Source organism: Pristiophorus japonicus, chromosome 15 (genome assembly GCF_044704955.1).
Source record: "Pristiophorus japonicus isolate sPriJap1 chromosome 15, sPriJap1.hap1, whole genome shotgun sequence".
Taxonomy (NCBI): Eukaryota; Metazoa; Chordata; class Chondrichthyes; family Pristiophoridae; genus Pristiophorus; species Pristiophorus japonicus.
In genome coordinates this window covers 35,828,227-35,845,350 of record NC_091991.1, presented here as the reverse complement: position 1 = coordinate 35,845,350, position 17,124 = coordinate 35,828,227, and the positions used below count along the sequence as shown (strand labels likewise).

Below are 17,124 nucleotides of genomic sequence, written 5' to 3'. Positions count from 1 at the left end.
CCACCTGCTAGCGTGGCGAAGAGGTCCTCCGCTCTCAGGAGCGGGTATTGATCTTGTTGGGACACCCAATTGATGGTGGCCTTGTAATCGCCACAGATCCTGACAGAGCCATCCGCTTTTAGGACGGGAACGATGGGGCTCGCCCAGTCGCTGAATTCAACAGGCGGGATGATGCCCTCTCTCAACAGCCGGTCCAATTCGCTCTCGATCTTTTCCCGCATCACATAAGGCACCACTCTGGCTTTGTGGTGCACTGGCCTGGTGTCCGGGATGATGTGTATCACTACTTTAGTGGCTTTGAAAGTCCCGACGCCAGGTTGGAATAGTGAATCGAATTACTGTAGGACTTGTGAGCACGAACTTCGCTCCACAGATGATATTGCGTGAACATCCCCCCATTTCCAGTTCATCTCGGCTAACCAGCTCCTCCCCAATGCCCGGGACCATTGCCCGGGACAATCCAGAGCAGCAGCCGATTCACTAACCCATTGTGTGTGACAGCCAACATTGCACTGCCTAGCACCGGAATGATTTATTTCATGTAAGTCCGTAATTGTGTCTCAATACATGCTAATTTGAGTCTACTGGCTTTAAGTGGCCATAGCTTCTCAAATTGCTGAACGCCCATGAGTGACTGGCTGGCTCCCGTGTCCAGCTCCATGCGTACTCGGATACCGTTTAATAAAACCCTCATCATCATTGGTGGCGTTTTGGTGTATGAACTGTGAATATTCGCCACATGGACCCGCTGAACCTCGGCGTCCTTCGATTTGCCCCAAAAGTCATCCTGCCTCAAAGAACACTCTTCTGGTCCATCCGCCTCATATATTAATCTGGTTGCAGACTTCCTGCACATTCGAGCTAAGTGGCCACTGAGATTGCAGTTCCTGCAGACAAACTGTTGAAATCTGCAAGATCTAGCTGAGTGTTTTCCCCCACACCTCCAGCATGAGTTAAAGTTTCCATTGTTGGGAACAAAGGGACTATGGCCAGGCATTCCGCGCTGACTGTCCCTTTGACTGCTCTTACGTACCCTATTGGTTGGTGTCAATGGCACTATCCCGGGCCACATTGTCCACTGTGATGGCGTGAATGTCCGTTCAGCCTGCCATTGTCTCTGTTGAAGTCCTACTCTGGGGTCTATTGCTGCCTGGGGAGTGTTGGACTGCCCCTGCCTGCCTGCAGGGCTCTGTGTCGCATTGATGATGTTGACTCTCTGATCCATCGCCGCGTTAGAAGCAGAATTGCACGCGTATATTATTTTCGTCTCTTCCTCCCCCGCCATGAAAGTTTGAGCTATCAACGCCGCCACTTCCAAGGTCAAATCCTTGGTCTCAATTAATTTGCAGAAAATTCCCGCATGACCGATGCCCTCGATAAAGAAGTCCCTTAGCATCTCCCCCCTGCAGGCATCTGTGAACTTACAGAGGCTGGCCAAACGCCGGAGGTCTGCTACGAAGTCCGGTATGCTCTGTCCTTCACGATATCGGTGGGTGTAGAATCTGTGTCGGGCCATGTGTATGCTGCTCGCTGGTTTGAGGTGCTCCCCGATCAATTTGCTAAGTTCTTCAAAGGCTTCGTCTTTGGTCCGCAGTTGGTCAAAAGATGAGCCCTTCTCAGTCGTCGCATCCCCCAGCCATTCTTTCGTAACAAAGCTTTGCTGAAGCCTCTCGACAAAATCGTCCCAGTCTTCCCCAACACAGTGCCATTCCTCTGTGCTACCGGTGGCCATTCTCGTGGGTTGTGAATTCCCGTTTCTCGTCGCCAATGTAAAGTCCTTACTCTACAGTATGAAATCACACAAGGCACATTCTGGGGACAAGGTCACTCTGTGACCTTAACTCTTTATTCACAGGACTCCAAATGATGACCCTGCCTTTTTATACCTGTGTGATCTGGTAAGGAGTGTCTCCCACAAGTTCACCTCTTGTGGTCAAGGTGTGCGTCTAGGTTGAGTGTATGCAGTACTACAGTGGTGTTACATTGTGGTTACATACATGACATAACTGTTTTAAAGGTTAGCTCTATTTGATCAATCATGTCCCCTATAAAAGTACATGTTATTTTTTAATAATCAATTGCACATTATTACACGATAGGTTTGCAGAGTGTGATAGCCATTAATCCTTCAGCTAGGTTGTCATCACACATCAACTGCATGGAGTGTCCTGGTTGTCAAGATCTGTGTCCAGGGGTAATGATAGTCCTTTTTGGAAGTTCTGACAATGTGTGCAAGCTGCTGGAGCTTTACTTTGTAGTTTATAATATGATCTGAACATCTTGTGTGAGTTTACACTGTAATAATTCTGTTTACCTGCTTTTCTCTATTTAAAAATACAGTGGAACCTCAATTATCTGTCATACTGGAGGGTATCATAGTTGGCAAATAATTGAGTTGTAGCTTCATGCCAATAAGAGATACAACCAGCATTCCTGACCAGACCTAAAGTGGCAACACAGCTGTTAAAAGAATCTCAACAAAAGAAGCAAACTGACCTGGCCCTAATGATTATGTGCACCATGCTTTATTCTGAGTGTATTTTATATAGCCCAGATAAGGGTTTACCTGAACTGTTCCAAATCCCTAACCAGATCTGACCTGAAATGCACACAGAGGCCACGATTTTATCTACTGAGGCGGGTTCGGTGCAGCAGGGGTCAGCCCGTTGCCTGCTCCATCCCACTCTGTTGTAGCAATGTTATGATGATTGGGCTTGTTAAGCCCGCCCAGTGAAGTTCCTGGCCAATTAAAAGGAAGTAGGTCTGAGACGAGTCATCAGCCAGTTTCCTTTAAGGGACCATGTCCAAATTGATTTTGAAAGTTGTGCTGTCAGTGTTCTGCAGCATTGAGGTGCTGCAAACACTGACCAGCACTGCACAAAGGTGCACGGCTGCACCCAGGCTCTCCCATGACTCCTGCCACATGCTTCTAGATGGAGTCGCAGCAAACAGGGAGGTTCTCTTCCCTTCCAATGGGCGGAAGTGACCTCCCCAGGAGACCAACACAGCCTCGTTGCACATTGCACAGGAGGACACAAGCAGAGATGTCATCGGGAGGAGCTGGTTGCAGTGGTGCAAACCTTTCAATGATCTCAGTAAATCACAAAATGTTACTGCAAAGCCACACTCAACCACATCCTGCTGTGCCACTCATCACATCCCCATAACTCTGCCTTCCTTACCCTACTCCTGCACATCCTTACTCACACCAACTTACCTTGCACCTCCACCCATCTCTCCCTCTCTATCTACATTATCACATCCCTATCTCACTAGCCACCCCTCACACTCACACTCACCCTCATCTTAATGCAAGCATACCAAATAACAACACATAAGGATAGGCACTTGGGTATTTTAGCCAATATTCATGTAAAGTTTCTGTTAATGTGGTGTTAAACATTGAAACCTCTATTTTGAACACTGTGTGTTCTTGGACAGATTTGTGTACACCTTTGGAAGTGGCTTAGTGAGTTGCAGTGAATGGTGAGACATAGGGATACATCCCACAATGACGATGAGTGTGAAAGGAATGGCTTGGGCATTGCAGGGTTGCTTTATGATGCTGGTGTGGGGTGGTGCCAACCTGGCACATCATGTGGCAGCCAGGGTGTACAGCATTAAGTGAAGTAAACCTGGCCATGGTGAGGCCATCCCTGGTATCCCGGGCAGCAATGTGGTTCGGTGCTGATGTCCTGTGTCCTGTGCAGCATCAGCTGATTGTGGAGAAGATTGGTGTTGTTGTTCATGCTGCTGGTGTGCCTGGTGATGCCGGTGTGCCTGGTGATGCCGGTGTTGGGGCTGATTGTGGTGGGATTCTGAGGACCAAGGTGAGATTGTTTCAAGGGCACCAATGCTGATGGAATAGCTGGCAAGTGAGGTTGAGATGACACAAGCAATCTGTCAATGGTGAGAGAGGTTGTTCCAATGAGGTAACACTGGATAGAAAGTTTGCTCAAACACTTGCAAGCTGCATAAAGCTCAATTTGTCTTCCAAATTCTGTAAGCAACAGTTTCTACCTTGGAAAGTGAACACCTATGGAAAGGGAGCTTTTATAGACCATTTGGAGCTGCCAAGTTAAAAAATCATCCCATGCTGATACAACACCCGACCTCCTTACCCGACACGATCCCCGAGCAGTGGGGAAGTCGTTCACAACCTCTTAAAATCTAAAGTTGAACTTAAAATAGTTTTTAAGTGCCTGTTAACAAGCTCTTAATAATCTAGTCTTAATAAATCCACAGGATTTTGCTTTTGTCTTCATAATCTAAATTGCCTTCCCCGCCACTTGGTGTCGAGTCTGTTCAGCGCTGACATACCCGACAGCTGGGAGACTAGCATGGAGGCAGGTTGACAGTGAGTCCCGGGGTCCTGACCCGCTGTCAATCATTTAAATTTCATAGCTGACCTGCCTCCGATCCCATCCTCTCAGGACCAGTAAAATTCTGGCCAGAAGTTTAATCGAAAATCATGGAAGACCTCTGACCCAGAGTTGCAACTAGGTGTTGAGAGTTGCAATACAGCGCAGCCTCCTGTTAGTCCAGTTCATAGATAATTGTGAATGCGGATGTTGCGAGGGCAGACAATTGGGACTCTCTTGTAATTATTTTTGAAGGCATTAAACCTTGTAAGGTGGAAGATTTGTGGTTCACTTCCCTCAAAGAATTATTCTAATACTTCTGGGAGATTGTTTTACAAACCTTTGAAATGTATTGAGGAATGTGAAGCAATTTGAAAATAATAGTTAAATCAAATGGAGCTACATTTATAAGTAACTTGTTGTCAGCAGCATGATTTATTCTCAATTCAGCTCCTCTATTCAGGACTTAGAATTAGTTGTATAATAAATAAAAAACATTCTCTATCCATATATTGGCTAACCTTTATTATCAATGACATAATTTTAGATATAAAATCCCAAAATTTGCCCAGAATAAATATTTACAGTTCATATCCACATTCGCCTTCTGCATGTCATCACACATGATTTCTATTGCTTCAACAATCTACCAAACTGTAGAAAGTTAAAAATAATAATAGGAACTTTTTCCATCTTTACTTCCTTACCAGCCAGTTGGGGTAAGTCAAATTAGTTTATACAGTTTGGTTCTATAATATAAGCCACTGTGAGCATTCATCATCATCATCATCATCATTGGCAGTCCCTCAAAACGAGGATGACTTGTTTCCACGCCAAAAAAGGATGAGTTCACAGGTGTTTCAATGAAGGACCGAATATTCCAGGTCCTGAACTACATCCTGAAGGGTAGAAGATGCCTGTGCGTGGATTTTCTTAACACGTGGTGGCCGTTGCACACCAGCCATCAGATGGGCATTAATCATTGGCTGTTAACATTGACTAGGCAACCTTACTCAGAAAATAGGAATAGAGTGAGTAGGAATGGAAATGTAGCATCTATTGACTACGGAGATCAATTCGGAGCTACATTGTTAGGGGAATGTAGATGACCACAAGCCTGTCTGTGCTTGAGATCATTAATAGGCAAAAAGTTATTTCATTGATGGCTTTGAAAAGCTCTGAAATAAATCACGCAAGTGGAAGAAAAGCAAATGAAGTGACTAGAATAGTTAAAAAGGGGGAACGGATGCCATCGAGATACTAAAGATACACTCCAGCAACTCGCCACGACTTCTTCGGCAGCACCTCCAAAACCCTCGACCTCTACCGGCCAGAAGGACAAGGGCTGCAGGCGCATGGAAACACCATCACCTCCAAGTTCCCCTCCAAGTTGCACACTATCCTGACTCGGAAATATATCACCGTTCCTTCATTGTCGCTGGGTCAAAATCCTGGAGCTCCCTCCCTAACAGCACTGTGGGAGTACCTTCACCACATGACTGCAGGGGTTCAAGAAGGTGGCTCACCACCATCTTCCCAAGGGCAATGCTGGCCTTGCCAGTGATGCCTACATCTCGGAACGAATAAAAAAATATTATTGATTCAGGGCTGAATTTTCCTCCACCTTCACACCTGAAATCGAGTGGGATAGTAGTGGAAACAGGAGGAAAATTCAAGCAGTGAGGCCTATCACTGCCTCTCTATCCTAGCATTAATTTCCCTCCCCTTATCATTGCTGGGACTGCCACTGGCTGCCCCTTCCCCACCCAACACATATAAATGCCAGATTCCTCATCCATTTCCTCCCTGTCTGCCCCTCTAACAGGACAGAGGCTTCATTTTATCAAATCTGTCTTTGTATTTCTCCTGTTGATGGCCTTTATTTTGGCCGAGTCATTCAGTAAGAAAATTAAATGTTGATCTTTGGGGCTGTTCTACCCCTTTTAAGCAGTATTCCTGTGCAGCACCGAAAGAATTATCCTATTCTCTGAGTAAGATTGCCTAGTCAATGTTAACAGCCAATGATTAATGCTCACGTTGGTTTATATTTTAGAACCAAACTTTACAAAATAATTTGACTTACCCCAACTGTCTGGTAAGGATGTAAAGATGGAAAAAGTTCCAATTATTATTTTTAACTTTCTATAGTTTGGTAGATTGTTGAAGCAATAGAAATCATGTGTGATGACATGCAGTGTGTAGTCCCGCTTGCTGGCTGGGTCCCACAAGGAGCTCACCCTGCATACATAATGATCCTGAGCCAGGAATCAGGCATTGAATAGAACTGGCATCACACTCAATCCTCCTCCATTCCCTTTCATCCCGGGATGAGGGACTTCAGTTACGTTGATAGACTGGAGAAGCTGGGATTGTTCTCCTTGGAGCCGAGAAGATTGAGAGGAAATTTGATAGAGGTGTTTCAAATCATGAGGGGTCTAGACAGAGTAGATAGAGAGAAACTGTTCCCATTGACATAAAGGTCGAGAACCAGAGGACACAGATTTAAGGTCATTGGCAAAAGAACCAAAGATGATATAAGAAAAATCTTTTTTATGCAGCGAGTGGTTAAGATCTGGAATGCACTGCCAGAAAGGATGGTGGAGGCAGACACAATCACTGCTTTCGAAAGAGAGTTAGATAATTATCTGAAGGGGAAAAAAAATTGCTGGGCTACAGGGAAAGGGAGGAACTAGCTGAGAGTCGGCACGGGCTCGTCGGACCAAATGGCCTTCTTCCATGCTATAACCATTCTATGGCCCCAAGTTTCCACATGATTTGCTCCTGATTTTTAGGAGCAACTGGTGGAGAACGGAGTATCTTAGAAATCGGAATTCTCCACATTTAAGTTTTCTGCAGTTCTAGTCAGGTAGAACAGTTTCACTTTGGAACAGAATCTTTTTTTCAAAAGGGGGCGTGTCCGGCCACTGACGCCTGATTTGAAAGTTTCCACAGTGAAAACGTACTCCAAACTAACTTAGAATGGAGCAAGTGAAGATTTTTGTAGGCTTGAAAAAACCTTATCTACACATTAAAAAAATCAGGCGCAGGTTACAAATTAGGCGTCGGGAACGAGGTGGGGGGGGGAGGGGGGGGAAGGGAAGTCATTAAATTCTACAATAAATCCTTAGTTATACTTATACAAATATTATACAAATAAATCCAACCTGAATAAAAATTTATAAGCAAAGAAAAGATTAAATAAACCATGTTCCTACCTGTGTGAAAGTGCTTCAGGCAGGCCTTTCAGGCAGCAGTTTGCCGTCGGGACCGACCGACGGCAGGAGGAGGGAGGGAGAAAGCTGCAAGAAGCCTCAGTGCTGATCATGGAAGGGCAATGTGGTTTTATTAAAAAATGTTAAACATTGAACAGCTACAAAGAATTTGAATAGTCTCAAACAAGTGCATGTGTCCCGTTTATCACAGTCTATCTTTAATTACAGAATGCACTCCCTCACCCTCACACACAGAAATATCAAGAAAATTAAAATGCAAGCCTTTGCAAGAGTTCAATGAACAAATTTTCACTTTTTCTGCAGCACTTTTTAAAATGGCCGAGTGCCAATGTTTATTTCAGACTGCGCGTGCGCAAATGCTCCAACGCGCACGCGCAGGCTTGCCGGCACGAAAAAAACTCATTTAAATTGTACCCGCCCCTCCTACTTACAAAATCGGCGTGAGTGGTAGGCTCCGCCCTCTGTGCGCCATGCCAAGCAGACATCGAGCTGCAAAGCACTCGAGAATAGCGTGTTTTTTTTCAGGCGCCTGTTTTGCCACGTGTGGAAACTTGGGGCCTATGATTCTAAGAGGGAGCTGTTCCGTTTGGAAGGGCTCCACTTAGACCGTGCTGGGACTAGGGTCCTGGCGAATCAAATAACTCGGGCTGTAGAAAGGGCTTTAAACTAATTAGTGGGGGGCAGGATTCAGATGAGCGAAAATTTAAAAAGTCAAAGAATAAGGAGAAAGCAATAGATCAGGGTAGCACTGGGGGAAGCGAAAACCAGAGCATGCCAGGAAGGGACAGAATATATAAACATAAAGGTGAATCAGAAAGTGGGGTCAAAGCAGGAAAAAATGATAAAAAAAAAAAAAATTAAAAGCTCTTTATCTGAATGCACGTTGCGTTCATAACAAAATAGATGAGTTGATGGCACAAATAGATACAAGTGGATATGATCTGATAGCCATTATAGAGACGTGGTTGCAAGGTGAACAGTGTAAGAATAAAAGTGTTTATTAATAATTAAAATTGATTCTGTATATGTATAAATGTTAAAGTGTAGATTATACGGAAAGGCCTGTTTGTGTTGAAACAAAATGAAAGCCCTCAGGTTGCCAGCATGGGCTGAATTTTGAAAGAAACAAAATGGAAGCCCACAGAGCTGCCGCATGGGTTTTGTATATTGGAAAGCCATTTAAACTAATCAAGAGATGGCTGGGCCAGGTTAGACTGCCACATGTGTGAGGAGAGCCAATAAGGAACTGCCCTGGAACCAAGGTCCAATCATGAGCCTTTCTGAGGGACAATGGCTTTGAGAGGTATAAAGAACTCAGCCAAAGACTTTTCTCTCTCTCTGCTGGACACACGGCACAAGACCTCCTGTTGAAGACCAGCCAAAACAGCACGCCGTGTGTTCAAACCAGCCAGCCAAAGCGAAGTAATGTATATTGCTTGTTATTATAACCTCATTGTATCTGTTGTAACTAAGTAACGGACAACTGTTGATGTGCATGTGTGTGTGTTTTCAATAAACTGTTCCAATTGTTTAGAAAGAATCGTCTCACTGTCGAACTTAAATGCCAGAGATTTAGAAATCTTACACCAGGACTGGGAACTAAATATTCAGCGGTATTTGACAATCCAGAAGGACAGACAGAAAGGAAAAGGAGATGGGGTAGCACTGTTAATAAAGGATGAGATCAGTGCTTTAGTGAGAAACGATATTGACTCAGAAGATCAAGATTTTGAATCAGTTTGGGTGGAGATAAAGAATAATAAAGGGAAAAAGTCGCTGGTGGGCATAGTCTATAGTCTCCCTAACAGTAGCTACACTGTTGGATGGAGTATAAATCAAGAAATAATGGAGGCTTGTAATAAAGCAACGCCAATAATCATGGTCGATTTTAACCTTCATATTGATTCGACAAAGCAAATTGGCCAGGGTAGCCTTGAGGAAGAGTTCATAGAGGGTATCTGGGATAGTTTCCTTGAACAGTACTTTGGGGAACCAACCAGGGAGCAGGCTATTTTAGATCTGGTACTGTGTAATGAGGCAGGATTAATGAATGATCTCGTAGTAAAGGATCCTCTAGGAATGAGTGACCATAACATGGTTGAATTTCAAATTCAGTTAGAGGATGTGAAAGTTGGTCCTAAGCTTAAATAAAGGAGACCACAAAGGTATGAGGGCAGAGTTGGCTAAAGTGGACTGGGAAAATAGATTGAAGTATGGGACAGTTCATGTGCTGTGGCAGACATTGGAGTCCATGATTAGATCAGACAGTTAACCTAACATCTGTTGTTGGGAAAATGCTGGAGTCCATTATTAAGGAAGCAGGAGAGGGACATTTGGAAAAGCATAATTCAATCAAGCAGAGTCAGCATGGTTTTATGAAAGGGAAATCATGTTTGACAAATTTGCTGGAGTTCTTTGAGGATAAACGAGTAAGGTGGATTAGGGGGAACCAATGGATGTGATGTATTTGGATTTCCAGAAGGCATTCGATAATGTGACACATAAAAGGTTATTGCACAAAATAAAAGTTCATGGGGTTGGGGGTAATATATTAGCATGGATAGAGGATTGGCTAACTAACAGAAAACAGAGAGTCAGGATAAATGGATCATTTTCCAGTTGGCAAACAGTGACTAGTGGGGTGCCGCAGGGATCGATGCTGGGTCTGCAACTATTTACAATCTCTATTAATGACTTGGATGAAGGGACCGAGTGTAATGTAGCCAAGTTTGTTGATGATACAAAGATGGGTGGGAAAGCAAACTGCGAGGAGGACACAAAACATCTGCAAAGGGATATAGACAGGCTAAGTGAGTGGGCAAAAATTTGGCAGATGGAGTATAATGTGGGAAAATGTGAGTTTATCTACTTTGGCAGAAAAAATAGAAAAGAAAATTATAATTTAAATGGAGAAAAATTGCAAAGTGCTGCAGTACAGAGGGACCTGGGGGTCCTTGTGCATGAAACACAAAAAGTGAGTATGAAGGTACAGCAAGTAACCAGGAAGGCAAATGGAATGTTGACCTTTATTGCAAGGGGGATAGAGTATAAAAGCAGAGAAGTCCTGCTACAACTGTACATGGTATCGGGAAAGCCACACCTAGAATACTGCATACAGTTTTGGTCTCCGTATTTAAGAAAGGATATACTTGCATTGGAGGCTGTTCAGAGAAGATTCACTAGGTTGATTCCGAAGATGAGGGGGTTGACTTATGAAGTTAGGTTGAGTAGTTTGGGCCTATATACATTGGAGTTCAGAAGAATGAGAGGTGATCTTATCGAAACATATAAGATAATGAGAGGGTTTGACAAAGTGGATGCAGGGAGGATATTTCCACCCATAGGGGAAACTAAAACTAGGGGACATAGTCTCAGAATAAGGGGCTGCCCATTTAAAACTGAGATGAGGAGGAATTTCTTCTCTCAGTTGGTTGTAAATCTATGGAATTCTCTGCCCCAGAGAGCTGTGGAGGCTGGGTCATTGAATATATTTATGGTGGAGATAGACAGATTGTTGAGCGATAAGGGAATATAGGGTTATGGGGAGCGGGTAGTGAAGTGGAGATGAGTCCATGATTAGATCAGCCATGATTTTATTAAATGGCGGAGCAGGCTCGAAGGGCCAGGTGGCCTACTCCTGCTCCTATTTCTTATGTTCTTATGATTGTATGATTCTATGAGATCCATTCTGACTCTTTCATCTTAAGCATTATCCTGTTAACTTTAATTTTCATTTGATATAATTTATTCAAAACCCGGTTGACTCGCTCTGAGGTGTACATGAAAGTAAGAGTGTGTCAAAAAGCATAGTATGTGAATTTAATTGCAAAGCACACACCTCATCTCTTCAATCACCCTAAGATAGGTAGTCAGCAGCCTGATCTATTTTAATGTTCTTTATTCTTTCTAGTATGATCTCCTCAGCTATTTTAATATTTCTTATCTATAGTCCAATCCTAATGCTTAAATGGAATTCTAAAACTCAGTATTGGCGAAACTTCACAAGGCTATTTTTGAACAATAATAATGAGAAAGTGGGGAATTTTAACCTCACAGGACGGGTGGGAGTAAGGGCGGAGGGGTTAAATTCTTAAAAATCTGAAACTCGACCCCAACCCTCCGTGAACACGACGACTTCCAGTTTAACTGGGGCGGGTTGGGGGGGAGGCGAACGAGTAACCTGCTCTTGAGAGGAGGACCAGTAATTTGAATATGTTAATGAGGCTGCCTGCCTCAGACTTTATCAGCTATTCAGATTTAACGGCTGCGAGCCGGACTTAGCAGGCTTGGGATACCTGGCAGCTAAAGGGAGGCGAGAACTGCTGGATCCAGCTGGTAAATGCTTTTCCCAGCATTGCTTGTGGGTTAGGAGGAGCAGGAGGGCTTCCCCAGCCCCCCCAAGCAAACTATCCATGAATGGCCTCGCTCCTCGTGATCCACCGACACCTGTGATCCACCGATCCCTTGCCATCCACCAACCCCTCCCCCCCTCCACGATCCACTGAAACCCGTGATCTCCCCCATCTCCTCATTCCCTACCTCCACAATCTATCCGTCCCCCCTCTCTGGTCTAGTGCAATCTGGCCGCCTCTCAATCTGATTGGCTACCGGCTGGGAAACGGAGAAAAAATTCAAGTGAGTTCCTGCCATTAAATTCAGCAGGACCTCCACATCCCCCCCACACCCACTCCCTCCCCGCAAATATCGGGGGCAATATCTCTTAGCTCTCTTGATCCATAGGCATTGCCCGATGTGGTACTGATCCATTCAGACCAGTAAAGTCCCAGATACAATTCTTGGTCTGTGCTGAATTAGCCAGTTTGAGCAGGGTCACCAGTAAGGCATCGACAATTGTCTTCTATACTGCTTGGGATAAAGATCATGATGCATTGTTGCTCTTGATCATTCTCCAATGTCTCCTGTTGGTAAATGCACATGTAACTGTCACATAATGCAGGATCAGGCTCAATTGTGGTAAAAACATAAGAACATAAGATTTAGGAGCAGGTGTATGCCATACAGTCCTCCGAGCCTGCTCCGCCATTCAATGTCATGGCTCATCTTTGATCAAAACTCCACTTTTTCGCCTGATCCCCATAATCCCTTGATTCCCCTAGAGTCCATGGGTAGTGGCCCCCCATGACCATTGTTATGTTAGAACCTGTTATAAACTTTATGCTTCATGACTAAGCAGCACTTGGTAATTTGTCTAATGCCCTCTGAAGACCAGTTCTGTTCCTCTCTGCTGTAAATGGCAGTATTTTCTGTGATCCTAATACAGCGCCTTTAGGCAGGATCCTGAAATTACATTTGAAGCAGGTATTATGTGTTTGGAGTTTTGAAACAAAATGCAGAACTGACGTTTAGTTCATATCCAAGTTATTTATACATGCATTACTTAATCATGGAGCTGAACTATCTCAGTGGCTCTATATCAAGAAAAATTCTCCTGAAATATGAGGCTCCAACTAGTCAAATATGTTTCACCATAAATGTCTTGTTATGTCATGGTCATGATATTGAACCCACTGACCAGCTCTGAAGAGTGAAAGCTTATGTTGTTTAACTTACAGTATAAATAGAGTATTTACTGTGCACCTTATTGTATGGAGTATTCAATGTGCAACTGTGGAGTATCATTTTATCCCATTCATGAAAAAGATCTTCACAACTCACTCACAACGTTATCATTCATGTGTTATGTGGCCTTTACTCCTGGGATATTACATATCTGCATGGTGAGTACATATGTTAGTTCTTTACAACTATAGAAGAGGTGGCAGCAGAATGCTGTCATGTTTACCATGACTTCAGAATTAAATTAAGGCTTGTGATAATGTCTGCCAGCATCGCTGTAAAGCGGTAATCCAGCTTGGAAGTTTAAAAATACCTGGATATCATTTGGTGGTCTATTAAAAGATCATTTTGTGTATTTTTTTAATGGGTTGATGATTCACTTTTATTACTGGGTAAACAGAACAATAAAAATAACTTACAAAAATAATAATAATAATAAAAAGAGAAAAGCGCAATAGCAATTAAACCAAAAGCAAAACATTTAAAGGCCAGATATTGGCCCAGAAATTCCGCTTTCTCCTTCCCACGGGAATTCGACTAGATTTTAGAGAAAAAAATACGTACCTACCTGAAGGTACTGCGCCCACTCGACTTTCTGACGCACAGGCCTCCTCTTGCTGCGCATCGCAGCGCGTACACGTCGGGACTTGAGCAGGCCTGGAGCTGGAGTCACATGGCTCTGGGCAGCCAATCAGGTATAGTAAGTCCGAAACTCCTATTACTATGTATGAGAAACCCCCCCAAACACCCAAAACACGAATAAAAAATAAAAAATATACACTAAATATTTAAGATTAATTTAAATTAAAGTTATTAATGTCTTATTAAAAAAAAATTCCCAATTTAAAACATTTTTTTAATTATGCCTTAAAATAAACTTACCGTTGTGGGGAGGGTTTTTAACAATAAAATATGTTTTTAACAATAAAATATGTTTTTATAACTTTATTTTTATATGTTTTTGTGTGTTTTAAAACACTTGCACCTGTAAAAGTAGGCTATGCGCCTGCTTTTTCAGGCGCAAGATTTTTGAGAACATTTGTATGCATAAATATTGCAAATTTTCACGTACAAATGTCCTCGCTCCCGATCTGGCTACAATCTGTCAAGCTCCAGTTTATTACGCACTGAAAACCGGCTTTTCCGATGCCTTCCCGGGTCCGTAGAAACCTCGTATGGGCCCAGCGACGTCAGAATTTCAGGCTCAATGAGTTTTTTTTCTGGAGCTTCAACTGTTTGAAATTGTCTGTGTTGTCTGCTTTGTTTTTTTTTAAGTTCATCTTTAGATGCACTCCAGCCTAATTTATATCTGTAGATGTGGTTTTTCCCATCCCCAGATGTGCCCCAAGTCTTATATTTTCGGGCCTGCCTGCAGCGTTGATCACTTTTGGTATTTCTGATTGTATAAATTACTTGGATTAAAACAGCAGCTGTACAATTCCCACTGCAGGCTTTGGTGTAGAAATCTCTGGCTACCACAGCGTCTGATTCATTATCTAGTATTCATCTGTCATGTGACAACAATTTGACATTATGACTAAAATGGACCATGATTTAACTAAGTATATAATCTTATTATGACTTGATAAAAAATGAATATAAAATAAGGAGATTGGGGGTAGATTGATCAAATAAATGCCCTTTTGAAATAATGGTTGATAGTGACATTTAAAGGGTAATTTGTTGGCTTTGTGCTCCAGCTGGGCAAGGCACCCCACCAGGAGCATAAAGTCAAAATAATATCACTTCATTTTCTGCATAACTTTGTATTTTTTGATTCTGCTAGAAAATATATTCTAGTCACTAACTCTTCTTAAATTGGAGTTCAGTATTTACAGTAAATGTTTAGTACATTATTTTACTATTTTTACTCAAGTTTTTGATGGTTTCTAAACTGTAGCTAAAAAAATCGTCCTTCATGTCATGCAAAAAATGTCATAAAATTGATTGAAAAATTTGCGAAATGTATAGCTGCAATATATGTAAACTGAAACATTCCAATCACAAACAACAATGGAGTTTCATTTTTAGGAGCAGAACTTACCAATGTTCTGATTGTGACTAGTTATTCGTTATACCTATTATGACTAGCATCAGTAACACTAGTAAATGGTAGTTCACCCTAGAATTCACACAGTATTTCTGTTATGCATACAGTGCACAATATTTTGTAAGCTCAGTTAGTATTCTGTTTGTGGACAACTTTGTTATGATTCAGGCCAATCTTTGAAGTTTTTTTTAAGACTACAGTGCATAGGATGCATTGCAAAGCAAATAATATTTCTGGTCATCAGACGCTAAATACATCCCTTCAAAGTTTCATATTTGGTAGTACAACGAAGACCATTATCCAAATCCAGTGAAAAGTTTCATTTGTTGAATAATTTATATTTTATTGTATTGGAAATTTGCCATACTTCTTTTGCTGATGAAATTACTCAGCTGAATGCAATATGCTTGTGACCAAAATGTTTAGTAAATTTAATTGGTGGTGGGGATTCAGTGATTTGTCTCAATATAAGCAATATTGTTTTTAGATCAGGATAGCTGCAGTACTGTTCATATGCCTGATGAAATAGTCCCAAAGGAACACTATGTAATGTACTTTTATGCATTGTCTTCCAGTTCTTCAACCCTTAGCTGTTTCACCGTTGTGCCTCGATCATTATGTAGAGCTGGAAACTACCAGCAACGAGATAAGGACTGGAAACGTAATCGCTCCAGATGGAACTATCCCTTCTATGAAGCTTCAATATACAGACAATGAAATTGGCATAAAACAGTAAGAGAAACACACAAAGAAAATGAACAATCTTTTAATTTACTAAAATTCTATTTTGAGGATGCAGTCTTTTTCAAATGCATTTATTTTAAAAGCGGTTACTAGGCTCTCCAGTCACAAGCAGCTTCAGTCATCTGCTAGTAGTAACTTTGAATTAAAAATAGAAAATGCTATAAATACTCAGCAGTTCAGGCAGCATCTGTGGAGAGAGAAACAGAGTTGACCTTTCAGGTCGCTAACCTTTCATCAGAACTGATGTAGAATGGCAATTAATCCCAGGAGAGAGAGTTGGAAGGAATGTAAGAAATTGTCACCAACTTGTCCTGATAAAGAGAGGCCCTCCATCTCCATGATACCGAGTCTTGCAATCAGATTGACGAATTCGGTAAATTGCAGTACCTCTAACATCTTCTCCGGGGAAGACATTTGCAAATGTTAATCACCATATTAGAGGGATAAGAGATGGCGTCCCTGAAAAAGCAACGCAAACACACCAAATTGCTACAGAAATGTACAAGTTTATTACCATCTTGTCCCTTCCTGCCACCTGAACCTCCACTCCTGCCCCGCTGCACAGCTGCTTTTCCCGTCCATTTTGGGTGGGCAGCTGACCAGAAACATGCAGATGAGGCCTAGGAATTAAAATTGCTTAAGCCACATGCTGACAGGATTGGCGGGGCTGTGGGGAGGGCGGGGGGGGTGGGGGGGAAGGTTGGGGTTGGCGCTAGCCTAACTCCTCTATTTGAAGCGCACTCTAGGTTAAAATCAGTGCTCGTGTGTCAACACCAAGAACATCAAGTGCTTCCAGGTTAAGTATACTGCAGGCCAAATACAAAATGTTGTGGATTTTGCAGTCAACGGCGAACAAACTGTGCAAGCCGTTCATTACACTTACATTTGCCCACAGACTTTCTATGGGGTTTTGCACTGGAACTTGCTGTGATTAGAAAGCCATGGTGCAACGCCCTCTACAGGGGACCTGGGACCTAAGTGAATACGGAAAACAACTGTGTTGCCCCTTAACCAATCAGATTGAAGAGTCCTACTGAGGCACATAGTCTAAACCAGGAAGTGTAAGTTAGAATATTTAATGAAATGTCAAATCATATACAGAAAGCAAAATAAAGAGAAGAAAATAAAGATGTGATTTAGAGAGAGAGATAGCAGAAAC

General features: G+C 42.6%; 1 protein-coding gene across 2 annotated transcripts in view; it reads left to right on the top strand.

The window, feature by feature from the left end:
* cped1 (cadherin-like and PC-esterase domain containing 1) overlaps positions 1–17,124 on the top strand; it is a 373,997-nt gene that overhangs the window by 71,908 nt on the left and 284,965 nt on the right. For both annotated transcript variants that reach the window (XM_070900311.1, XM_070900312.1), the window contains one exon: positions 15,797–15,953. In XM_070900311.1, coding sequence (XP_070756412.1) covers positions 15,797–15,953 — 157 coding nt within the window. The remainder of the gene's footprint in view (positions 1–15,796; positions 15,954–17,124) is intronic.